Source organism: Leucoraja erinacea, chromosome 20 (assembly GCF_028641065.1).
Source record: "Leucoraja erinacea ecotype New England chromosome 20, Leri_hhj_1, whole genome shotgun sequence".
NCBI classification, from domain to species: domain Eukaryota; kingdom Metazoa; phylum Chordata; class Chondrichthyes; order Rajiformes; family Rajidae; genus Leucoraja; species Leucoraja erinaceus.
Window position 1 is genome coordinate 4525701 of NC_073396.1, and position 27478 is coordinate 4553178.

At 41.6% G+C, this 27478-nt stretch overlaps 1 protein-coding gene across 5 annotated transcripts; it reads right to left on the reverse strand.

Moving 5' to 3' along the window:
• Positions 1–272: 272 nt before the first annotated feature.
• Positions 273–22519, reverse strand: LOC129706657 (actin-related protein 2/3 complex subunit 1A-B). Of its 5 annotated transcripts, none has more exons than XM_055651041.1 (11): positions 22377–22519; positions 20700–20847; positions 14850–14949; positions 11766–11870; positions 10171–10393; positions 9311–9418; positions 8314–8526; positions 4746–4821; positions 3669–3862; positions 1923–2013; positions 273–696 (listed from the first exon to the last, which is right to left on the reverse strand). In XM_055651041.1, the coding sequence occupies exons 3-11, from the start codon at positions 14911–14913 to the stop codon at positions 658–660; spliced, it is 1113 nt and encodes a 370-aa protein (XP_055507016.1). In that variant the 5' UTR covers positions 14914–14949; positions 20700–20847; positions 22377–22519; the 3' UTR covers positions 273–657. The 5 variants fall into 5 exon arrangements, with proteins under 5 accessions (XP_055507016.1, XP_055507018.1, XP_055507017.1 ...); XM_055651043.1 differs by having other exon boundaries at positions 20642–20847; XM_055651042.1 differs by lacking the exon at positions 20700–20847 and adding an exon at positions 20642–20699 and having other exon boundaries at positions 22377–22460.
• Between the last annotated feature and the right edge of the window lie 4959 nt (positions 22520–27478).

Here is a 27478-nt window from a genome sequence, read left to right on the forward strand (position 1 = left end):
TAAGGATTGAAGAACAAAGGATGAATGGAGAGAAACATATTGCATTGAAACACAATGGACTATTTCTGCAGCACATCTGTACATTCTGTTCAGAACAGATTAAGGCCAAAAAACCCAGGAGCAGAATTAGGCCATTCAGCCCATCGAATCTCTTCTGCCATTCGAATGCAGCCAATCCATTTTTCCCCTCACAACCCCAATTTCCCGCCAAAGCACACATTTGGATTTTTTTCCCTGCAATCAAAAAATGTAAATGAACAACAGAGGCGAGATAAGAGTGAAGTTTTGTAGTGTTTATTTTCTAGCAGACACACTACATAAAAGTCCCTTTAAATTAGTGTACATTATTCCCCTCATTAGGGCAAAGCCCTCAGGGTGCTGCAGAAACTGTTTTGAAGGGAGCTTTAGCTAAGAAAAAAAAGGAAAAAAACCCCACTTCAAAGCAATTCCTTTAAAATCAAATCAAAATTCCCAGAATGAAGTGGCGGAGCGTTGATTTCCGAATGTTGTCAGTGCTTTTCCTTGTGTTTGTTTTTGAAGATTTGCTGCCCAGCTTCTAGCCGGTTGCATTTGGAGGTGGAGGTGGAGAGAGAGGGGGAGGGAGCAGGGCTCTTCCTTTCTCACGGTTTCATCGGCCTAGATTGCAGAGTTTCGTGTTCACATGATACGCATGCCTTGGATTGAGGATTCCAGAGTCTGAAAGCAAATTGAGAATGCTTAAGTGCTTGGTGGCCATGAAGAAAGTTAAAAGTTCTGGTGAAATAAATGTTGGCAACAGGTCAGACAGCAGCTTTGAAGAAAGAAAGAGTTAGTGTTTCAGTTTGATTAATGTTCGACCTTCTCATCAACTTCTGCAATATTTTGGGCCGGCACTGCGGTAGAGTTGCTTCCTTACAGCGCAAGCGAACCCTGGTTCAATCCTGACTACGGGTGCTGTCTGTATGGAGTCTGTACGCTCTCTCTGTGACCATGTGGGTTTTCTCCGGGTACTCCGGTTTCATCCCACACTCCAAAGACGTGCAGGTCTGAGGGTTATTGGCTCCTGTAAATTGTCCCTAGTGTGTAGGATAGTGCTAGTGTACGGGGCGATCGCTGGTCAGCGCAGACTCGGTGGGTTGAAGGGCCTGTTTCCACGCTGTAACTCAAAAGTCCAAGGTTTTTCCTTCATATACTTCTGGAAAAATGTTGGAATAAAGCTTCATGTAGATTTTTCAGACAAAATTGAGAATCCTTTTTTTCGGGTGGGTGGGAAGGGGGAGCTGGTGGGTGGTTAGCAGAGAACAGTAGATAATGTTTGGAATATAGTCACTTGGACTTGAAAGTAAATCATTTCCAATTAACTTGCTATACGGAAACAGGCCGTTCAGCCCACCCAGCCCAAGCCAACCATCGATCACCCGGTTACACTAGTTCTGTGTTATCCCACATTCACATCCACTCCCGACACGCTAGGGTCAATTTTACACAGGCTAATTAACCTACAAACCCACATTTTTTTTTGGATGTGGGTGGAAACAGGAGCAACCGGAGGAAACGCACGTGGTTACAGGGAGAACGTGCAAACTCAACACTGACAGCACCCGGGGTCAGGATCAAACCCGGGTCTCTGGCACTGGGAGGCAACAGCTCTACCAGCTGCACCACCTTGTTATTTAAATAACAACATGTTCAACAAAGACTGGATACTTAACATGCGGATGTGAACACAAATTTTAGAAACACTGATCCTTCCTAAAACAAGTACTTGAAGTTCCCTAAAGTTGTGAAGAAACTGAACACCAATTTAGACTGGTTATTGTTTAAAATATCAATTCGACTGCAGTTTGTGTCAATGAACACAATTATAAATATGAATGAGAAAACACTTAAAAACATTCCCTGCATTGTTGAAAACAGTCAACGTTCCCAGAATATTACTTCACCTTCAAATCCCAAATTGTCATCGCACCGTCAATCCCAGTAGTGCAAAACTTCCAACAATCTCTCTTATCGCCTTCATATATGGAGACTTGGCTTGAGAGAGGGAGAGAGAGAGAGAAAACACATGTTATATTACAGAATACAGTGTGCTTATGATTTCAAGCAGGTTGGGTGGGAGGGAGAGTTTGCAGAATAGAAATGAATCCAAGCTACATTAACATTCCACATGAGCCTCCTAACAGATTGCTTAACCCTGTCAGCATTTCAATACGGCAGTCTGGTCTGTATAGGAATTTTATTGTGGAATCTACGAATAAATACACAGCCTCCCTTCTGAAAGACCTCCCTTTATTAAACAATCTTGGTTATCGTTTTTTCTATATTGTAGATTGACCATTTAATTATGTCACATTGACAGCCACAGTGTTTAAGAAAGAGCTGCAGATGCTGGAAAAATCGAACAATCGATGCCTACAACACCCCAAAGCTGCGGCCTCCGGTAGGAAAGCGCCGATTTGGGAGCTCCAAGACGCGAAGTGTGTTAGACCGTCCCGACGTCGGATATTCAACCCTCCCGATGAGAGGGCCTGTACATCGGGCCGTCCGTAGCTGCGACTACGGAGGTTTATGGCCCCGACCACGGGTGAACAATGGAGTAGGACTGACTGTACTTTGTGCCTTCCACCACAGTGAAGAATGCGGTGGTGGATGTTTGTGATTAATTTTATTGTGTTCTTTTTCGACTGTACCGCTGCTGTCAAATTCATTTCACTGCACTTATGTGTGTATGTGATGAATAAAACTGATTGATTGAGGTAGACAAAAATGCTGGAGAAACTCAGCGGGTGAGGCAGCATCTATGGAGCAAAGGAATAGGTGACGTTTCGGGTCGAGACCCTTCTTCAGACAGTCACAGAGACGGCAATATATTCTCAGGGTCTCTGTTGAAATCCCAAGTTGCAGTAAACGTTTAGTACCAAAATGTACTATTATACAGAATCCATTCTGTATCCTGTACACTGTGGCCAGCTTGATTGTAATCATATATAGTCGTTTCACTGACTGAATAGAATACAACAAAAATAGCTATTCACTGTACCTCGGTACAATAATAATAAACTAAACTCAACCATTCTGGATTCTGGCAGATTATATGGCTGAATTGAGTTTAGCATGGAATGGAATGCTTTATTGTCACATGCGACAAGGCAGTTAAATTCATTGCTCGCATATCCAAGATCCTCCATTGTTCTCCCCTGCCCCTCCCTCCTCCCTGTGGTCCCCCCACACCAGGTCCTCCATGGTTCATTGCTCTTCCCCCTCCATCACAGTGGTGCCCCCCCCCCCCCCCCCCCCCTTTGCTCTCCCCCTTTCCCTCCTTCACAGCGCCCCTCCCCTTACGGTGGTTTTGTGTCACTTTTTTTTGAGCTACAGCTAAAAGCTTTTGTTGCGTGCTAACCAGTCAGCTATGGCTAACCTTGAGTTTCCAATCTATCGATTTTCAGGGTTTCTTCCTGAAGCAAGCAAGGCAGGCTGCATGCTTCGTGAAGGTAGACTCAAAATGCTGGAGTAACTCAGCGGGTGAGGCAGCATCTCTGGAGAGAAGGAATGGGCGACGTTGCCCGTTCCTTCTCTCCAGAGAAGCCGCCTCGCCCACTGAGTTACTCCAGCATTTTGTGTCTACCTTCCATTTAAACCAGCATCCGCAGTTCTTTCTTACACATGCTTCGCGGAGGTTGGCCACTTACGTGATGCTGTTCTGGTGGAGGGTCTCGAGTGTGGCGTTTCGATCCTCTGTGGTCGCCCTTCGATCCAGATTGTGGAAACGCTGCATAGCAGAGATGTTGCGCTGAATGCTCTGCTTTGGAATGTCTAGCTTAGAGATGTAGTTTAAAGAGCCACGATCGTCGTACACAAAGAGCATCGGGCAGCAGTCATGGCCCTGAGGTGTGGAGAAAACTGTATAATGGACTCTACAATTTAATACTCACTCAAGTTGAGCTGAGGAAACATGCAGAATTTTTATTATCTCAAACAATATGGTTCATTTATATTTCTAATTACTAATCAGTAAATAATTTACATTGAAAAATACAGAATGCAAAATTACTAAAATAATAACGCAGTAATCACATTTAAGCAGTTAACATTTAATTAGTATTTAGATGCAATACTTTTGATAGGATGAGCGCGCATTCTTCCTTGTCCACCCTCCTCCCCCCATTTGCAGTCTTTTTGAAGGCTTTTGCTCCTATGGGATGTGGTAGAATGCTGCTTTCAGCCCTCAGAATGGAAGCTTAGATACCAGCAGCCTCCAGACGCACACGCTGGTTCATCATAGCCAAGTCTGCCCCAGCTAACAAGCACAAATCACTGTTCACGACACACATCCGTCTTTACCTCGCCTACCAATCCCGCAAGCTGACAAGACAGCTTGGTGTAGGAAGGATCTGCAGATGCTGGTTTACACCAAAGATAGACACAAAATGCCGGAGTAACTCAGCGGCTCAGGCAGCATCTCTGGAGAGAAGGAACGGATGACGTTCCGGGTCGAGACCCGAAATGTCATCAATGTCTTCTCTCCAGAGATGCTGCCTGAGCCGCTGAGTTACTCCAGCATTTTGTGTCAAAGACAACTTGATAATGAGTTATATCTCCCAAGGGTTTTGATTTGTCCCGATTTATTGATCCGATTATTTGTGGAATGAGATCAAGTGACATTGCGACAAATTCTTTATTCAGGACTAAACAGCAAATGTGGACTATCTCAAACAGGTTTGATTGATCTTAGAGGCTTTTGTAACATGAAATCAAGTAGTACTCACTGCTGCCACTATGCTAGTTTCAGAGACAAAAATCACACTCAACAGGGGGAGAAATTCAGTCTTCATTTGAGAAACCCTAGAAAGAAAGATTACACTTAAATTCTAACCACTTATCTTTCAAACATCCTTAACCAACACCATTTAATCACCTATTTCCCCATTGTAAAAGTGGAACCCCTGAAGCTGGAACGATAGAAATTTGGACAGAAGCAGAAGCCTCAATTTCTAATCAAGTAGTTTTAAAAACAATTTCAAAATCCAAACCACTATCAGAAACTTAGTTACCATTATGTTATTGTACTTTCCAGAGCAAGTGGTATAAACATTATTTCTCTTCGCCCTCAAGTTTTGATTTCTGGGATGTATGGAACTAGATTTCATAATGGCTCAGTGACTAAAATTAGACAAATGAAACTTCAAAGATGGCTTGCAGCCTAAGCAATTGGAGGCAATTTTCTAACCAGAGGCACACGTTTCTGAGCAACCCCTGGGTGACCTAATGTTCCACACACCACTGTTTGCAATGGATTTAGACAAGTGAAAGTGTGACTGCAAATATCCCCACGTACAGTGATTATAGAAAAATATTCACGAGAATGTTTCTGATGCAATGAGGAAAGATGAGCCACTCAACGTCATTTTAAGGAGTGAGGTTGGTCACATGGAACAAACGTTAAGAAAAAAAATGATTAAAATATTACATTCTATATTGCCAGAGTAAAGAAAAAATAAAGAAGATGACCAAGGAGAAAATGTTAGCAAAATTACATGAGAAGGCAAGGCAGTTGAAAAACTGGACAGGGCCAAAAACAATAAAGAGATACTATAGAGTCAAACAAGAGGCAGAGAAGCAGGTGGAAGTAAAAGTCTGGGGTAGAATCAAGAGTCACTGGGATGACTATGAATTATGTTTATTTAATGAGAAATTTAGCAAAAAGTATCAATGGAAATTCATTGACTACATGGGGATTTTCAAAAGGCACATATTAAGTTTGTCACCAAAACGGAATCATATGGAATGCAAGGGGAAGTGGCGACATAGATGTGAAAGTAAGTTAGGGAACAATGGCATAGTGATTGTGAACTGTTGTGTTCTGGAGAATGGACATCCTTCAAAGGGGAATAGTCACATTGATGGAAAGGACAAATACACAGCAGATTTAATTTAAAACACACAAAGTGCAAAGTTACATATTCTGATGGAAAGTATAAGCCAGGAAAATGTCATCTAAAATTTCCAACTGTGGGGGGGGGGAAGTTCTGGGGCCACAGTTGCACAGATTATTGACAGTGATATGACAGGTCGATAATGTTGTTCATAAAGTGACGGTGAATTTTACATGCAGGATAGAGTACAAAACAAGGGAATTTTGTTAAACCTCTTTTAAACCAATTGGCAGTACGGTTGGATGCATCCATTGTGTATATTGAATAACGCCTCTAGTGTGTACATTTCAAAGAGAATTTTACAGGGGATATTAAGGTCTTACAGGATTGATTTCCCAGAAAGATTCGAGGACGTTAATTTTGTGCATACTTTGTTTAAACAGGGGCTGTTAGATTAAACTCCTTAAATCAAAGACACTCGAGAGATTTGATAGAAGTACTCAATGACATTAAATATCTATCAGTAAATAGGGAATCACTCTAAACTATGGCACATGCCAGAGATTTGAAATATAAACAGGAAATACTCCAACACTCAGCAAGTTAGGCTGTATCTGTGTGGCAGAAAGAGAATTAACGTTTCAGGTTTACAGAGTTTAATATCACTGAAATTAAATCATATATATACACCCAGTTCCCATTGATAGAAGGATCAAGAAATGAGGAATAGAAATTTCAGATGATTTGCAAAAAGAACCAAATGGAGACACAAAGATTGTGTGGTTATTTGAAAATGCTGATGGGTGCTGATTTCAATAAAGAAATAGATAATTCAAAGCACGACAAAAATTATCAGCTTTTGTGGGGGAAAAAAAATGGATTTCTCGTTGAAAAAGACACCTTGTAAAGAAGAGTGTTTTAAAAACCACTACTGTAAGATGAATGCCAAATTTGGATGTAGGCTTACATGATGTTACACTGACACCATGTGGTCCAAACATGCATTACATGAGAAAGCACTACTTAAAATGAATTGGAATATTTTACATTCATTCGAATTTAAAGTGAACGGCAATATGGAATCATTCACTTTGTACTAAAACTATTTTCATTTCTGTTTAGCGGACGTGAGAAACCAAGGTAATGCATCAAATTTAAATGAGTACAATAATTTTGAACAAAAATAGCCTGAACTTGTCATAAGGTCATAAGTGATAGGAGAGGAATTAGACTATTTGGCCCATCAAGTCTACTTCGCCATTCAATCCCGGCTGATCGATCTCTCCCTCCTAACCCCATTCTCCTGCCTTTTCCCCATAACCTCTAACACCCGTACTAATCAAGAGTCTATCTCTGCCGTACAAATATCCACTGACTTGGCCTCCACAGCCTACTGTGGCAAAGGATTCCACAGATTCACCACCCTCTGACTAAAGACATTTCTTCTCATCTCCTTCCTAAAAGAACATCCTTTAATTCTGTGGCTATGACCTCCAATCCTAGACTCTCCCACTAGTGGAAACATCTTCTCGACATCCACTCTATCCAAGCTTTTCACTATTCGGTATGTTTCCCCCCTCATTCTTCTAGACTTGTACAGGTGAATGAATGGCAGAGAGCATACTGACTGGTTGCATCATGGCCTGGTTTGGCGATTCAAACCACCACGAACGAAGGAGATTGTGGAGAAAGGCTTGGATAGTGTCCGCAGCTCTCTACAATCTCCTTCGTTCATGGTGGGTTGAGTCGCCGGACCATCATCTAAAAGGGATCTACAAGAGGTTATGCCTCCAAAGAGCAGCCAATATCAAAGACCCACATCACACAATCAATTCACTCCCACCATCGGGAAGAAGGTCCAAACCTCTGAAAACCGTAACCACTTGGCTTAAGAATAGCTTCTTCCCAGCAACCATCAGGCAGTCGGACACCAAACAACACTAACCTCAGCTGCAAGGACATCTGGTTTGTATTAGTATTATGGTAATTAATTTACTGAATTTTTAAAAACAATCTGTGCAAATTGTATTTATGGTCTGTTAAGCCCCCTGCAAGAATATTTTGTTCCATTGTCTGTACATATGACAATTAAACACTCTTGACTCTTGAATCAGTAGAGCATTCAGTAGCAAAACTGAAATCTTCTTGAGACATACCCATGCATCAATATACTGTAATAAGTTGATACATTCTAGTAGTAGAATTAGGCCATTCGGCCCATCAAGTCTACGCCGCCATTCAATCATGGCTGATCTATCTTTCCTTCTCAACCCGATTCTCCTGCCTATGCCCTATAACTCCTGACATCCTTACTGATCAAGATAACACTGAAATTAAATGATAAATATACCCAGATTAAAAAAATCAAAAGCAATCTTTAAAACCCCTTAACTTAAAAAAAAAAAAAAATTAAGGCCAGCACGAGCCTCAATTCACTTGAAAAATAAAGAACAATACTTACGTCATATTTCTACCAGTGTCAACAACAGATACAGTGCTGTCGTGACTGACCCATGCCAGGCGGTTTCCTGTGGCAGAGAAAGAAACACTGTGGACCCAGCCACCACTACTGGCACCACCAAACTCTGCCATCACCTGTCCGAAAGGCATTTTGGAACCCCAAGGTGTGGCCGCAGGTTTTGTGTCTACTTCTTTAATGTAAGCAGAAAAAACTCTAAAGGAAAGATAAAATCGTCTTGTCAGAAGCACAGTTTGGTTGAGATATTAGGGGAAAGCTGCACAAAAGTACAATTTAATTTAGAGATACTGTGCAGAAACAGGCCCTTCGGCCCACCAGCTACTGTCCGACCAGCGATCCCCGCACACTAATGCTATCCAACACACACACACACACTAGGGAAAATTAACAAATATACCAAGCCAATTAACCTACAAACCTGTGTGTCTTTGGAGTGTGGGACAAAACCAGAGCACTCAATGAAAAACCACGCAGTTCACGGGGAGAATGTACAAACTCCATCATGGGGAGAATGTACAAACGTAATATTTATCATAGCTTTTTTACTATTCGGGTCAAAAGAAGTGAGAAGTGGAGATCTTCATTGTGTTTAAATGTTCACAACATAAGCAATAGAAGCAAAGAGTAGACCTACATGGCTTTTCAAGCTCCTTTAACATGCAACAAGATTATGGATGAACTGATATTCATTCCCGTACAAAGCCCATGAATAAGTCACTGAAAAAGATTTGCTGCCCTACAATTTCCTTTGGGTAACACAATTAAATAAAGTTTAACGGGATTTATCTTCTATCTGAATACATTGGAAGTTTGTCAATTCAAATTTTCCTGACAATTGCCATTATATATAAAAAATAATTTAATATTTACAATGGACGTTTTTTGAAGAGAATGCATTTTTCTTAAATTTACTTTACAATAATTTGTGCAACTGAGAGAACTTTGTTGTGAAACCAACAAGAACTGCAGTGGATCTTACCTGCATTTGAAGTCACATGAACCTGCTGCCAGTAAGACATTATTGGGATGCCAGTCAAGGCTAAGGATAGTAGAACGAATTGGCTTCTTAATGTGTTTACTCACCCACCTAAACATGAAAAACCACAGCTGGTGATATTCACCCAACAGATGCATTTGTTCATTCAGAAAAGATTTTAATTACACTTTATTAACCATTTTTAATTAATTTAGTTGAAACATTTATCTTCATTTCTGCACACCCCCTACTTCTCGATTTTAAAGTGCATTGCTTCAAGGCAGGTGGACCCAGTTTCCAGGCCTTGATCAGACTACACGTGACAAGACATTTCATATTTTTCTGTATTTATGGTGGAAAACCTTTAAATCGAATTTCAGCAACTCCCAGGCTCCTCTTAACACTAAGCATTTCTGTTTATGAATGTTTTATTTGCTATTATTGTTCTTCTAATTTCTGTATATTACAACCTTTGTGCTTTAATAGCTTTATTGCATCTTCTTTAGAGTTTTGTGCTGACAGCAAACTTGGATTAATTAAACTGTGTATCCTTATCTAAATCACTAACATTGATTCTAAAATATTGAAAACGTAAAACATCTTTTTTTTAAAAATTGTATTTTCTGTCTGTAACTCAATTTTCAACCTTTGCCATATATATATATATATATATTTTTTTTTTTTAAATCGACAGCCCCACAAACGTTACAATAAAAAACAATGTTCCTATGAGTATTATAGACATTTATGCAAGAAGAAAATAAAACTACAAAACTGCCAACTACCCTAATACAAATAGTGTTTGAAAACTTAAATTGCCCTCAAAGGCACTCTTGTTTTTTTTAAACCAAGAATTCCCTTACCAATCATTTTCTCCTTCAAAGTAGCATACTGAGATCAGCCGGGCACCACTGCCCACAGCAAACTTATTTTCCTGAGGAGACCACTTAACAAATGTGGCAGCACGGTTAATTCTTAGAATGACCAAGGTTGGCTTCCACACACCATCTTTCTGACTCCATACATAAGCATTACGGTCAGCACCACAGGTTACAATGCGATCACTCTGGGGAGCCCAATCAATGCCTGCACAAACAGTAGCAAATGTCAGTGTAAATTCATCATGGACACCAGTATCCAGAAGAACACATCCTGGCAGTAAAATGTAAACGGAGACACAAGGAACAGCAGACGTGGGCTTACAAATAAAGATACAAAGTGCTGGAGTAGCTTGGTGGGTCAGGCAGCATCTCTGGACAAAATGAATATGGGAGATCCAGCAGGCCTTGGCGGCTGACACAAGTGTTCAGTGAGATGGCCGCCTAGTCTACGATTTGTCTCTCCAATTTAAAGGAGGCTACATCAGAAATACCAAATGCAGTAGATGAGGTTGGAGGAGGTGCACGCAAACCTCTGCCTTACCTGGAAGACCTGCTATGGATGTGAGTGTGGATTTATAGGGACAGGTATTACATCTCCTGTAGTAGCAGGGGAAAGTTCCTGGGGAAGAGGGGTGGTTTGGGTGGGAAAGGGCGAGTGAACCAAAGTGTTGCAGAGGAAGTGGTCTCTGCAGAATGGAGAACGGAGTGGGGATGGGAAGATGTGACTGGTGTTGGGATCATGTAGATGTTAGCGAAAATGTTGGAGAATGATTTATTGGATAGGGAGGCTGGTGGGGTGAAATGGAAGGACGAGGGGAAATTTAATCTCGAGGGTAGGGTGAAATGAGAGAAGAAATACGGGACACAGGAGATGCAGGCGAGGGATCAGGGAGATACGTTTATCAAAGAAAGAGGACATCTCAGATGTCCTGAAGCCTCATTTCGGTATCAGGTGTTGCGGAGACAGCAAAAGTGAAAGTAGGGGATAGCGTTCTTTGCAAGAGGCAGAGTGGGAGGAGATGTAGTCCAGATAACTGTGGGAGTCAGTGGGTTTGTAGGAGACGTCCCCTGTGATGGAGACAGAGAGATCAGGAAAGGGTAGAGAGGTATTTCTTTCAAAGAAGAACAAGAGGGCCTCAAAGGCTGAAGAAGGGTCCTAACCTGAAACGTTGTCTGTCCTTGCCCTCCACAGATGCTGCCTGACCTGCTGAATTCCTCCAGCAATTTGTTTCTTTCCCCCCCAACATATCCCAGCAGCGTGGGGTACATAAATTATTCTATGCCAGAATATTTGTTTGCTTGGATTTCAAAAGAGCCCAAAGAAACCAATGAGAACGTTAAGAATATGTTCAGTTTGGGTTTCAGATTTTTCAACAGCTAACAATGAAAACGTGGTTTTACTCCAATACCTGTCTGACATTTAGTAGCACCATCGAATTAAAACACTTTGGCTTAGACAGCTGACTGAAAATTGTTAAATATATTACCATTTTCACAACATTGGATGGCAATCCCAATTACAAACTAATCTCAAGTGTAAATATCCCAAACTAATAGAAACAAAGTTGTTTTTGTACCTGTTATTCGACCATTATGCTCTTTCAGTTCATGAGTCTTGATCCACTGATTTCCACCTTTCTTATAAATATGAACCTCGTGGTTATTGGGACTAAGTGCTATCTCTGTGGAAAACAGGAAAATTGGAAAATTTACAATATACAAATGAGTGATATTTGTGTGTCAAAAATAAAAATGTGTTTGGGCATTTCAGTAATGATGCCATAAGTATATTGTCAGCAACCAATCTTGCCGTCCAATATGACAGCATATAGGGTGTGGTTCAGACTCACAGTTGCCAGGGTGAGGTGTGATGGATCAGGGTGGAAAAGGCCCACCATCTATTAGCAATTTACAAAGTTAAAAGTCACATATGGTCTTAAAACAGCGATGCCATTTTCGATCGAGCTAATTAAATCAGGAGGATTCTCTTAAAGGCATTTATTAAGTGGCCTTTGAGGACTAAGAAATAAAACTAAGCAAATGAACTCAAGAATTGTTGAGGAGATAGGAAAGACAAATGACACGCGCCCGAGAGACTCCAGAGGCCAACACCATTACCTACTGTTATGTACTTAATCTTGAACCTATAAGCTCTCAAACATCTTCAAAAACTATTGGTAATCAAAGAACTGTTTCTGGCAAAAACCATAGAGGTGACAGAGAGAAATGGCCCATTTGACTCAACCCATGTTGATGTCCATCTCTACACAAGAAAATACATCTCAATTACCCTCTATCCCTTTATGCACCTTATTCATCATCAACATTCACTGTTGCTGCATCAAACGCTATATGAACATAGATTGCAGCTTCTCAAATCTGCAGAAAGATATCCTTTAAGTGTCATTCATTTACTATTGCATCTCCCACGCTTTGTTCTAAATTCATGAGGCTACTGTAAACATCTCCATTTTATATATCCATAATTCTCTCTTCTGAAAGCCTTGCCTCCCATTTCACTTTTATTTTACCTTTGTCTAAATATATAACGAAACCAAATTTCGTTTGAACCTCAATGAGGTTCAAATGACACAAATAAATTGTATTGTATATTTGATAATGAAAATATAGTATATTGCCCAATTATCTATATTTCAGATATAAGGCTAACTAGCCCACTAAAGCAAACATGTTCATTGGTTACTTTCTATACTCTGGCAATATCCATATTCAGTGGAACTATAATATCTGATTTAGAACTGTATCAATATTACTCCTATATTCTGTCAGCGTTAGTCTGTCTTCAATCTAACAAATTAATCTTTATGAAAACCCATTCATAACAATGTCACTCATCTTACTTTCAGCTGTCACTGATTCACCTCTGCTTTGACATCCTTCGCTTCAGAAAAGGAGAATGTGAAATACTTATATTGCAGAATATTTTAGATTTTTGTTTATGGATTGCTCATTTTCTCATCTCAGAGATACCACCTTGTCTAACAATAAGCGAGTTCGATATTCCGAAAAACATAAAGAATCATGGGATTTGTCAAAGGTCATTCGCGATAAAGAAAAAGCGAACAGCGTGCTGGCAGTATAAACTGTATAAATTCTTATCTTTAGTCATAATTTATGTGTAAAAATATATTTAATAAAGAGGAACAGGGGTGCCAGGTAGCGGGAGAGCAGGGGGTAACAACGAGAGAGAGAGAGGGGGCAGATGCGAGTGGGAGACAGGGAGAGACTGGACTGGCGTAGAGACATTCTCAGCAGCTGAACTGCTGCCTGTGTACTGACCTGCGTTTCATCTGTAGTCAGGATCGAGCCCAGGTCTCCGGTGCTGCAAGCGCTACTGGACTGAATTACTACTGGACTGACCCCGTCCCCACCCGAGTGTCCCATCCCTGTCTGAGCGGCCGGAGATGTCCGGGGGGAAACCTGTCCGGAGCAGTGGCGGCCCCCAGGCTTACAGCCAGCGTGGAGAAGAAGCGCTAACTCCAGCTCAACTCTGCCTGTCCCGCTGGGTTAACAGACAGCCCTAGAATGATGGGACACCGGCCCAGAGTAGTGGCAGCCCCAGACTTACTGCCAGCGCAGACTGTCAATCCAGGGCTGTCGGTTAACCCGGCGGGATATGCAGAGTTGAGCTGAAGTCAATGCTTCTTTTCCGCGCTGGCTCTGAGCCTGGGACCGCCACTGCTCCGGGCCGTTGTCCCGTCAGTCTAGGGTCACCCCGGACATCTCCGGACGCTCCCGGACAAGGATGGGACACTCGGGAGGGGACGGTTCAGTAGCAATTCAACAGCGATTGCAGCTCTGGAGACCCGGGCTCGATCCAGACTACGGATGAAACGCGGGTCTGTATATATATGCAGCAGCTGAGCTGCCGAGAATGTTTATTGCAAATAACTTATGACCTGGGCATGCATAGTCAGAATACCTAACTCGCTTATTCAACTCAACTGACACACTTGTGAAATAGTTATTCCTTCTGACAAAAGATCCTACAGATACCACTTGAAAAATGCTGTAAGACAGGTGTTACAATGTTTTTTTAGTTTGTAGATTAAAAGATCCCTGGTTTGAACACAATTACAAGGGTATTTAGATTAGATTAGATAGCCTATCCTTTTAAGTTTGATATTCCCTTCCAAATGCAACCACAAATTTTTCTCGGGGGCAATTTATCACATTCCTGAGCAGTAAAAATATCTTTAACATGTGATTAACCTGTCATTCATCCATCACTGGCCACTCCTAAAGCAAATAAAGACACTTGAAGAACTTCTCAAATTAAATTGAGACATTTGGTTCTTTGGAATAGCCTCAAATAACTTGTCAAGTGTGCAGATTATTTCTAATCCAGTTATTTTGGTGGAAAATGTTTTACAATTTTGGATGAAATTTGGCACGCTTACAGTACAAGCATGCTTGCTATCTGTGGATCTCAACATTATCACAATAGCAACATTTTTAGATTTACTGTTCTGTCATAGAATCTAAGATATGGCAATGATAATCAGGAGTCAACATGGACACCAGACCCTGGAAACAGGCTTCACTGACGCACAAACAATTTGCAAAACAAACCATGATTATTTCCCACAAAGTACTGACCATTCTTGCCAATTTGCACGGACATCACAAAGTTAACTTACGTGTCCGATCTTGATTCCAGGCATGACATGTAATTGGTTCAAACAAGAATTGATGGCGAGACATTCTACTTTCAAAACTTCTTTATGACCTTCACTAAACCTTGAAATATTATAAAAGAGGGAAATAACATTTCAGTGTTTTGATCATTTATTCAACAATTTAAAAACTTAAAATCAGTACAATTATTTTCAACAACTATTTCCAAATCACTAACAAGAAATAACCCAAGTTCTTTGGCCCCTTCCTTTGTTTAAGATGGACTAGCATGTACTTCCTAAGAGAGTCGTTCTTTCTGGTAACAAACCTTATTCTCCTTCCTCGTTTAGATCAATCCTGGACCAAGGACTTCCACAGGTCAGCAAGTAGACCATGAGAGAATAAAGCAATTTCCTCTGCCCTTCTGCAATTTCTTAGAGAAATTTCTTATGAGAATTTGTAACAGAATAGGTTTTTTTTTTACAAGTTTGGTATCCTGCATCAAAACAATCCTTAGAGTGGCCAAAGAGGTTACAATCCCAATGCTGGGGCCAATGGCCTAGGAGAAGATGCTAACATTGGCCCACTTATCATGACAGTGGAATTTGACTCATTTTGCAGGGAGACCTCTCTGTGGATTTTTGTTACCCATATTCCACCTACATCTACTGTGTTCAGCCAAGACAGAATCTCAGTGCAGAATGGTGTCACCATTCTCATTCTTTCCAGTTGTAATACTGTATTGCATCTCCAACAAGCTTCCCACTGGGAGAGTTTTAATCTACAACTAAATGGGAAGTTGTCCACCATTTCCACCCCAGTACCAAGCTCACTTCAACTTCAGCAATTAAGTTGCAGTTCATATAAATGTGGAGTCTAAGCCCTTGTTAATTCATTCAATGCAGCATGCACAAGAACAGGTTTTAAACAAACATCCATTAAACAATTCACTGCTAGCTTGCCTCCTGACAAAAACACCCTTAGAAATAAAAGGAAATGTTCAGCATCTCTGGAGGAACTTTCTAGCAAAGGCAGACATTGCATGCAACACTCATCACCAGCTCCTGCACGACAGAAAGTAAATCTACACTTTGGAGAACAATCTTTCATAGCAATTACAGTTAGAGTGCAACTGAGTTGTCAAAAGTTAGACATGAACTCAACATCTTGCCATGTTTGCACTGTGGCACCAAGGTTAAAAACATTCAGAATAAGGGTTAAAGGGCATGATTCAGCCAAACATTTGTAAAACAATGTCTAAGTGTTAAATATAGCAGAATACACAGTAACGCCATTGTTGCACCTAAGCGCACTTTCCAAGTGTCAAAATGAAAAATGTTTGAGATATTAAATTCAATCAAATTATGAAATTCAATCAAAACACCAAGCTGATGGAAAAGAGATTCAATCAAGAAATTAATATTAATAATGAGGAAGCAATTAAACAATCCAGATTTAAGATTGCCTGGATAACAGAGGATGTAGCAACAAAGAGGTTAGATTCATGTAGCTGCCTTGGTGTGGCAAGTTTACTCAGACTCTTGTAAACATTCCAGCTGATTAATTATGAAAAATGGAATCTTAGCACAGGTACATGGAGAAATCTGTATTTAGTTTTATGTTAGTCTAGTTTAGAGATACTGCATGGAAACAAGCCCTGCAGCCCACCGATTCTACGCTGACCAGCGATCTCTGCACATTAACACTGTCCTACACATACTTGGGACAATTTACACTTACACCAAGCCATTGACCTACAAACCTGTATGTCTTTGGAATAACCTACAAACCTGTCTGTCATTTGGGAAGGTAACCAATATACCACTTACCAAAACAAGCAGAAACCCCCCCCCCCCTCCTATATTTTACCATCTAGCTGAATTAACATTCACCCATAAGAATTTCAAGAATTTACGTTTTGCCTAGGGGTAAACTGTTGATTTTAGCTAAAGTAAAAGGGCTAATTGAAGCACACATTTTAGATTTACGGAGAAACAACTAAAATTTATTTCGAGATATTGATGCCACACAACTAACAATACTGCAATGCAAATAAAACCCAATCAATTTTTTCTTCCTACTCCAGTAAATGATCTATCAGTAACCCGAGTAAAATGGACCTAATCATTTATTTGTTTTATTCCTGGTACCAAGATACATATGAAGTGATTATGCATGGTCAAAGTGTTACAATTCAAAATTAATTTGTATTATTTGATGAAAATTTGAATTATTTAATAATTTTTATGTTTCAAGATATTGCGAATTTTCCATCCTAAAAATTAAACATGCCAGAAATGTTTGAATTGAGTACATTGTTTATTCGCATGTGTATATATTTTCTCTTTAAAACAAAAGTAATTTTAGTAACAATATTTTAAAATTTGTATGGCACATTACAAGAGTCATCATTCAACACAAAACACCATGTATGTTTCCTAATCCTCTGACTTTATTGGCATGTCAAACATTCTTTGAATCAATGTCTCATTTACAAGAAGATCTGGGTTGCAGTGGGATACAGGTAACAGCATCTGCAACAAAAGGGTGAAGGACATCAATTTAAATTAGCTTTGCCATTCAGAGAATGGCACAATGGTGTCATTTGCAGTTGAATTAGTCAGCAATTATTATAATGCTGATGCTGCCTAGAAAGAGTAGTTGGCAAGATTTTAATATTGCTCTAATGTGCATTCTGCTCCCCTAGATCAGTTTTAGATTTCAGTTGGAGGTTTCTTGAAAATACAAAATTGTGTACCAAGAAGCATCAATAAATTAGTAGAAACTGCAAGGAACTGTATGTAGCTGCTGGTTTACAAAAAAAAGACAGTGCTGGAGTAACTCAGCACTTTAGGCAGCATCCCTGAAGAACATGGATAGGTGACGTTTCGGGTTAGGACCCTTCTTCAGACTTGCTAGTGTATATAAACGTCATTATGTTCTCCAGGGATTCTGCCTGTTCCTGTGAGTTATCAGCAATTTGTGTCTTTTGTTTAGCATTAATGAATGAAATGTTTGGAACTTCCATGGGTCAAATATACTTCAGTCTGAAAAGGACAAACCGATATCCTGATCTGGGATGATATTCCTCAAAAAATCATGGAATCAATCTGCAATGCTTTTTCTCGATCACCTGCAGATTGTATTGCAATATTTTTGATTAAATATTACATTCCATTCTGTTGTTGCTCATCAATGAAAGGAACATTTCAGGTCAATGATTTTGCACCACAATTAGAGAAAGTTAGAAATCAAAAAATGTCAAGGTTGCAAAGGGGGAACTGGAGATCATGAGATTGAAAAAAGACTCTAGCATTGGCTGAGAGCACAGTAAAAACCCGTTCATTGCTGCTGATCTGCCAGGAGATAGAAATAATAGGAGATGAATAAAGACAAGGGAGAAAACCAAGTGCTTGAATGCAAGATATTCATGTCTTCACTCAATCTCCTATTTCACTAACCTTTCAGGGGTTCCCACTCTCCATCTCATTGCATTTTTCCCTTCTATCTCTCCATCTCCCAAATATTGTATTTCTAACTTTTGCTAGCTCTGATAAAGGTCATTGAATTGAAATATCTGCGTCTTCCTCTCCACAGATGCTGCCCGAGATGGTGCGTGTTTCCTGCATCTTCTGCTTTCATTTCAGATTTCCAGCATTTGCAGCTTTTAGTTTTTAATTTCCATTGCTGTCCCAAGAACATCAAAATGATCTTGAGTAACATAGAGCAAACGGTGGGATATGACATGATTACTGGAGTCAATCACATCATTTTTAAATGTCCTGTGAATTTGAGAAAGGACAAGCTTTTTTTTTAAATTGAGGTCATACGATTGAGGAAAGTTTTTTTTTTCCATCTCTCCAGACATCTCAAAACAAATCTTAGCCAATAACCAGCCCATAAACATTATTGGTTTGGTCAGAAAATGCAGATGCCACTTTGCAAGCTCCAAGATCATACAAACAATAGTAAAAATAATTGAGTTGGTAATCATTAGTGTGATTATCTGCAAAATAGTGATAAAATTTCGGCTTTTCAAACAAAGCCATGGGGATTTTTTATGTTCACCTACCCAAAAAACAAACAAGAGGTCTTGGTCAAATAGACATGAAAATTGGTACCTCTGTTAAAACATTGCTCACTATTACATTGAATTATTGGTTTATATATCTTGCCCTTGATGAATACCAGAAATACAATTCATAAAAGCTATATAGACTAATAGGACATATTTAAATGTGATTCTCAAGTAATTTTGTAATAAACCTTTGGTCTGCAGTATCAATTAGTGTATTTCTATTGAGACTCTTTTTTTAATCTTTGACCAGAACACTTTACATTCCTACCCTCATACCTCATTGCTTCCCCCACCCTATTTGTACTTCAACCTAATGAGTCACATTTCAGTACACTGATGTGATTGTAGGAATCTTTCTTTGAAGGCTGAACAAATTTTTGTGCAACCTTTTGGCGCAATATGGTATCCAACCCTCACTGTATGTGGAAATAAAACACACCTTAAAGGAATAGGTTTTGAGTCTTTCATTTAACAATGCATCCTTGAAGTGCAGTCATCCTGGAAATATCTTTTAAATCAATAATGCTTAATATTATATGCATAGAAACATAGAAAATATGTGCAAGAGGAGGCCATTTGGCCCATCGAGTGATCATCCACAATCAGTAACCCGTGCCTACCTTCTCACCATATCCCTTGATTCCGCTAGCCCCTAGAGCTCTATCTAACTCTCTTTTAAATTCATTCAGTGAATTGGCCTCCACTGCCTACTGTGGCAGAGAATTCCACAAATTCACAACCCTCTGGGTGAATTATAAAAAAAGCACACCAGTGACCGAAAAATCACCTTTCAGGTTTTGCTGATTGGCAATTCTCGGACCATCAGAGGACTATGTCCAAGTGCCAATCAACGTATCCGAACACACCTTACTGCAGAGAAGATACATTCTTCTCTGCAACCTGTGGCAACCTTTCAGCTTCACGAAAACTGAGACCCAGTACTTTGTCAGCTAAAGTTATTGGCTCTTTGGAGCACGACCAGAAAATCCTGTTCCTGACCAACATTTATTTCTCGTCCTACACTTACAAAGCGGATCATTTACCTTTTAACCGTTTATTAACTGAACCAATGTTAAACTGGTCGGCTTGCTAGGCTTGTCTAAAATACAAAAATAACTGCAATTATTAATTGGATTAACAAAGCACTTTGCTGCATCGGTGGGAAAGTACTATATAAATACTGGTCATTTTAAAATGGGTCACTTGCAGAAAGATAATTTCTAAAAAGAAATGACTAGTAATTATATGGTATATAATATGTGGTACATATTGATTAATATAAAAAACTCTTGACTATATTAACAGAGCTCCTGGAACAATATAAGTTATCACAACAACTAACTCATTCACTTTATTGCTATAATCCTTATCATTCTCTATCAAGACACGACCCAAATCTGGTTAAAAACGTACACGTGAGAACATTACATGCGGCAATTGTGCTACATTGAAACCCCTGGGGCAAAACCTCATGTCAAGTGTGAACAAATCAAAAAGGAGAACATTTATCCAAGATTAAAAATATTCAAAGAATTCTCCTAACTTGATGTACTATTTATTGCACAAAACAAATTACTGAATTATTTACCCGATTAGCTCCTAGAAGCATAAACCCCAGAGGGAAGACCACTTCAAACACCAACCTATATAACTTTGGAATTTAGGTTGAATATGTCAGAAAATATAGTGGTAGTATTAACATAGGTGACAATGACAAAAGGAAATATGTCCTCTTACCTGCCTGGCCTACATATAATGCTAGACACTAATGCGGCTCATTCGTAATCAGAATTACCTGGTAAGATAGGCAAAATTGAGGAAAGTCAATAATTGCTAGTCTTGTCAGCATGCCAACATCGTGTGAATAAAGGAAGTATCACCGCTAGTAGTGATATCTTCAGTAGTGTCACCGATTTGATCATAACCTTTTCTGGATACCTTCCCTGAAACAAAGGATCGGCAACCTGAAACATTAAGCTACTTTGTCTGCCCTGCTAAGAGATTCTAGTATTATCTTTTTTTATTTCAGATGTCAAAGTCATACAGGACAGAAACAGGCCCTTCAATCCAATTTATCCATGCCAACCAAGATGCCCCCTCCATGATATCCCCATTTGGTCAATTTCCCTCTAAACCTTTCCTATTGAGACAAAATTATAGGTCTGAAAATTCTATACCTAGAGCTTTCTCTCCCTTCAAATAAAGTGAAAACACCAAGTCAATGGATATTTTTAGGGCAGCGATATAGATTCTTGATTAGTGTGGGTCAGGGGTTATAGGGAGAATGGAGTTAAGAGGGAAAGATAGATCAGCCATGATTGAATTTCAGAGATGGGCCAAATGGCCTAATTCTGTTCCTATCATTTATGAACATTTCCCCCCATAATTGTTCGAGGAACAAAAACACAATAAAGACACAAGGAACCTTAATTTTCATTAGCTCAAATGATTACGACCATGTACTAAATGACGAGAGTTTGGGCCAGGATTCAGATAAACTCCAGTGGAATATGTGAGTGTTCCCAGAGAGAAATAGCAACTGTGAGCTGGAGCGTCCTGCTCAGCGTGTTTCATTGTTCTGGTTGTTAAACACTTTAACTCCCCCTCCCATTCCCATACTGACCTTTCTGTCCTGGGCCTCCTCCACTGTCATAGAGCGAGGCCCAATACAAATTAGAGGAACAGCTTTCCATATTTCGCTTGGGCAGCTTGCAACCCAGCGGTGTGAATATTGATTTCACCAACTTCAAATTACCCTTACTTTCACTCCCCCACCCTTGTTCCCCGATTTCTACTGAGTGATTGTATGCCTTCTTGTCACCTTCCCCTCAGCTAATACTGAACCACGGTGGACAAAAAAGCTGGAGTAACTCAGTGGGTCAGACAGCATCTCTGGAGAAAAATAATAGGTGATGTTTTGGGTCGAGACCCTTCTTCAGACAATACCCCATTCTACATTTCCTTATCAACGTCCCATTTGAACTGTCGTTTTCACACCTTACCCTTCCATATCTCTATGTCTCCCTCGACTCTCTATGTGAAGAAGTCTCTTCTCGAAACGTTACCTATACCTTTTCTCCAGAGACGCAGTGTGACTCGTTGAGTTACCCCAGCGTTTTGTGTGTCTACCTACAGTGTTCCATACACTTGTTCCTTCTACACGGCACTCCTACAGCCCCGGGGGGTGTCGCCCCATTAGATGTCGGTCTTTCTCTCTGGTGGGTCATTTCCTCGCCTGTCCCCATGGTGTTTGAGCGGGGGGGGGCCTTTGCCTCAGACTCGGCGCACAATCACAGCCGCCCTCCTCACCCTTCCCTTCCCTTCCCCCGGTTGCCGGCATGTTTCCAGCCTAGGCCTCAGCGCTTCCATCTCCCTCCCCGGGCTCTCCCGGCATCTCTTTTATTTTCCAACCCTCACCTTTTACCCTGTGAATGAACCCTGTGGGCCTTCCCACCTCACGGCCGCATCTTACCTGTCGGCCTTTGAATTCGCGGACTCTGGTCAGTCGACACGAATTCGGTCACCAGGCGCTGGCGGGCGTTACGGGAGCGGCACCGCGAACCCGCCCGTGTGCGCGCTCCCTCCCTCGCTCCCTCCCTCCCGGGCTGCGTGCGTGCGCGCACACGCCCCCCCCCCCCTCTCCCCTTGACGCACAGCAGCGGGGTCGCGCACGCAAACGGTTGCCATGGTGCTCCCTGCTTCAAGTTTTGCTGCCTGGGCTCAGCGGGGCCTCTCGGTTAATAATAGAAACAAATGTTTTCTGCAGCTGGTGGAATCCTGGAATTATATATATTTTTTTGAAAAGCAGAAAATAACGGGAATTCTGAAGTTAATAGCAGAAAATAATGGAAATTCTGAAGTTAATAGCAGAAAATAATGGAAATTCTACAGTTAAAAACAAAATAATGGACATTCTACAGTTAAAAGCAGCAAATAATGGACATTCCTGAAGTTAAAAACAGAAAATAATAGGAATTCGTTAACAGCAGAAAATTTAATGGCAATCTGAAATTAAAAACTGAATATAACGGAAATATGAAGTTAAAACAGACAACAATGGAATTTGTCAAAAGGGTGAGGCAGCATCTGTGAAGAGAAATGTTATTTCATATCATATCATGTACATAGAGCACAGAAACAGGCCCTTCAGCCCAACTAGTCCATGCCAATCAAGGTGCCCCATCTAGCCAAGTACCATTTGCCTGCATTTGGCTCATTTCCCTCTAAACCTTTCAATGTCACGTACCTGTCCAAGTGTCTTTTAAATGCTGTTATAGTACCTGCCTTAACTACCTAGACTGCACCCTATCTATGCCCATCATGATTTTATGTACCTCCATAGAATCACCCCTCGGCCTCCTGTGCCCTAACAAATTGGTTAGAAGTCAGAGGTTATGGGGAGAAGGCATGAGAATGGGGTTTGGAGGGAGAGATAGATCAGCCATGATTGAATGGCGGAGTAGACTTGATGGACCGAATGGCTTAATTCTCCTCCTAACACTTATGACCTAAAATAAAGTCCAAGCCTGCCCAACCTTTCTCTCGAGTCCTGGCAACATCTTCTTTGCACTATTCACGGACTATCATATTCTGTAGTTTGTTACAAGGTAGGAAGGAGGTCATTAAGTCTATGCTGGCTGCCAGAGCATTCCCATCAATCCCATTTCTCCATGTGTTTCCCTATTACCTATGTCCTTTCCAATGCCCATCAGCACCCTTGTCTCTCCTTCCCACTCACCCACATTAACAGACAATTTACATAAGTTTCCAGGAGCTAGGTAACTGCCCAGCGAGCAGGACCTCAAATCTTCTAAGCCATTAGCTGGTGATTATAGGAATAGAGAGATGGGTCAGATGAGTGTAGTTGAAGGCAAAGTGCAGAGGGATGGACTTTAGGTTGCTGAAGAAAAAACACAAAATGCTGGAGTTACTCAGCGTTTCTGGAAAATATCGACTTCAGACTAATTATAGTAGGGGGAAGAAAGCTGGAAAAGAGTTGGAGGGCAGGGCAAAGCCTGGCAAGCGATAGCTTCTCTCCAGAGATACTGCCTGTCCCGCTGAGTTACTGCAGCATTTTGTGTCTATAAGTGTTAGGTTTGGGGATTTTGATTGGCAGATTGGTGGACAAAGGCCAGAGATTAAAAGATGACAAAAGGGTGTAAAATAAAGATAGAAGAGGCATGTTCCTGGATCATTGAGATTATTTCAGGGGACGGTACAGGAGGAACAGATTGTACCTAAATCAGATTGGGACCAACGTTGTTGTGGAAGGATTTAAGTACAATGGGGGAAAGTTTAAAATACGTTGGCACAAGAATTGAGCTGAGTAGATGTTCAAATGTAGAAACAAAGAATGCAGAAGCTGGTTAATACACAAATAAACACAACATCCTGGTATAATTCTGCAGTCTGGAGAAGGGTCACGACCCAAAAGGTTACCTATCCATGTTCTCCAGAGATGCTGCCTGACCTGCTGAATTACTCCAGCACTTTGAGTACTTCTGAGTAGATGTTCAGATGGGGAGGGACAGTGACCTAGAAGAGAAAAAAGTTAGTAAGTCCAGTAGGCAGAGCAGGAGGGTAAACACACTTGAGGGAAATGCAAAGCTAAATTGCATCCATTTTAATACAAGGAGTCTAACTAATAAGGTAGATAAAACCGAAGCTGTAAATAATATGTGGGACTGTGATACTAGTGCCATCCTTGAGACGTGGTTAGATTGACGTCAGGTCTGGCAACTCCATCTACAAAATATTCAGGTGGGACAATGAGTGATGTAAAAGGGGAGGCTGAATTGAACAATTAGTCAAGGAATGCATTACTTAAGCATTGAGGGGGCATAGCCGAGAAGGCACCTCAAATTAGGACATTTAGATGGAGATTAGGAACAAAATTGGTGTTGTCACTTTGCTGGAGGTGTATTACAGACAATCTCTGTGTTCTGTTTCACAGAGACATGGCTCACCCCCAGCTCCCCTGACTCAGCCGTCCAGCCTGAAGGTTTCTCCATCCATCGTATGGGACGACAGATGGCGCAATGGGCTAAGTGTTCGACTGGCGACCGGAAGGTAGCCGGTTCGAATCCCGCTTGGAGTGCATACTGTCGTTGTGTCCTTGGGCAAGACACTTCACCCACCTTTGCCTGTGTGTGAATGTGTGTGAATGTGTGTGAATGATTGGTGGTGGTCGGAGGGGCCGTAGGCGCAGATTAGCAGCCACGCTTCCGTCAGTCTGCCCCAGGGCAGCTGTGGCTACAGAAGTAGCTCACCACCACCGAGTGTGGCTGAGGAGTGAATGAATAATGCGATGTAAAGTGCCTTGAGTATCTAGAAAGGCGCTATGTAAATCCCATCCATTATCGTATGGACCGCACGCAGGCATCTGGGAAAGGGAGAGGAGGGGGCGTCTGCCTCATGGTCAACTCTTCGTGGTGCTCAGACGTGGCAGTTCTGTCTAACTCCTGCTCTCCGCATCTGGAACATCTGGCGGTGAAGTGCCGCCCCTTCTATCTCCCGAGGGAATTCAACATCATCCTGACCGCAGTCTACATCCCACCCCAGGCAGATGTCCGTCTAACATTGGAGGAGCTGCATGCCGTGGTCAACAAGCACCAGGCAGCTTACCCTGAGGCGTTTACCACCATAGCCGGGGACTTCAACAAAGCCAATCTGAAAAAATCATTCCCAATCTACCATCAACATGTCTCCTGCAGCACCAGAGGATCAAACACCTTTGACCACTGCTATACTACCATCAAGCATGCCTATCGCTCTATCCCTCGCCCTCACTTCGGGAAATACGACCATTCAGTGGTACTGCTTCTTACAGGCAGCAATTGAAGAGTGCACCCCCAGAGGTGAGGACTGCACAGAGCTGGTCTGGGGGGGCAGAGGAACAACTACATGACCGCTTGGAGTCTGTAGACTGGGCAATGTTCAAGGACTCGGCAACGGACCTAAATTAATACGCCAGTCGTTACAGATTTCATAAGGAAATGTATGGAGGACTGCGTTCTTACAAAAACCTACTGAGTGTTTCCTAACCAGAAGCCTTGTATGAACCAGGAGATCCGCATTCTTCTGAAGACCAGATCCCGGTCATTCAGGTCTCGTGGCACAGAGGTCTATAAGAAGTCCAGATATGACCTTGACAAGACCATAAAAAAGGCCAAAAGGGACTTCTGCTCTAAGCTGATGGATGGGGTGGATGTTCGGGAAATGTGGCAGGGCTTAAATGCCATCACCCCCTACAAGGCGAAATCAGGAGGCTGCTTAAGCGACAGCGAAGCATCACTCCCTGACGAGCTCATTGCGTTCTACGCACGCTGTGATAGGGAGGACACTGATGTGCCTTCCCGAGCCCCCAGACGCTCTGATGATATTACTGTCACAGAGGCCGACATCAGAAGATCCTTCAGGGGAGTGAACCCTCGGAAAGCGCCTGGACCTGATGGTATAACCAGTCGAGTTCTCAAAACCTGCGCAGACCAACTGGTTGGGGTTTTTACGGACATTTTCAACCTCTCACTTTTGGGGTCTGAGGTTCCCACCTGCTTCAAGAGGGCATCAATAATACCAGTGCCCAAGAAGAGTGAGGTGACATGCCTCAATGACTATCGACCAGTGGCACCAACGTCTGTGGTAATGAAGTGCTTTGAGAGATTGGTTATGGGGCCAATAAGCACCTCGACCCACTACAGTTCACCTACCATCACGATAGGTCCACGGAGGATCTGCCCAGTCCATCATCGGCTCTGACCTCCCCATCATCAAAGGGATTTATCAGAGTCGCTGCCTCAAAAAGGCTGCCAACAACATCAGAAACCCACACCATCCCGGCCACACACTCATCTCACCACTGCCATTGGGAAGAAGGTACAGGAGCCTGAGAACTGTAACGTCCATATACATAAGTATTCAGATGCTTTGCTATGACATTCAAAATTGAGTTTAGGTTCATCTTGTTTCCATTGATTATCTTTGAGATGTTTCCATAACCTGATTGGAGTCCACCAGTGGTAAATTAAATTGATTGGACATGATTTGGAAAGGCACACACCTGTCTATATAAGGTCCCACGGTTGACAGTGCATGTCAGAGCAAAAACCAAGCCATGAAGACGAAGGAATTGTCCGTAGACCTCCGAATCAGGATTGTGTGGAGACAGAGATCTGGGGAAGGGTATAAAACAATTTCTGCAGCATTGCAGGTCCCAAAGAGCATAGCGGGCTCCGTCATTCTTAAATGGAAGAACTTTGGATCCACCAGGACTCTTAATAGAGCTGGCCGCCCGGCCAAACTGAGCAATTGGGGGAGAAGGGCCTTTGTCAGGGAGGTGACCAAGAACCCGATGGTCACCCTGACAGAGCTCCAGAGTCCCTCTGTGGAGATGGGAGAACCTTCCAGAAGGATAACTCTATCTGCAGCACTCCACCAATCAGGCCTTTATGGTAGAATGGCCAGACGGAAGGCATCCTCAGTAAAAGGCACATGACAGCCCACTTGGAGTTTGCCAAAAGGCACCTAAAGGACTCTCAGACTAGGAGAAACAACATTCTCTGGTCTAAAGAAACC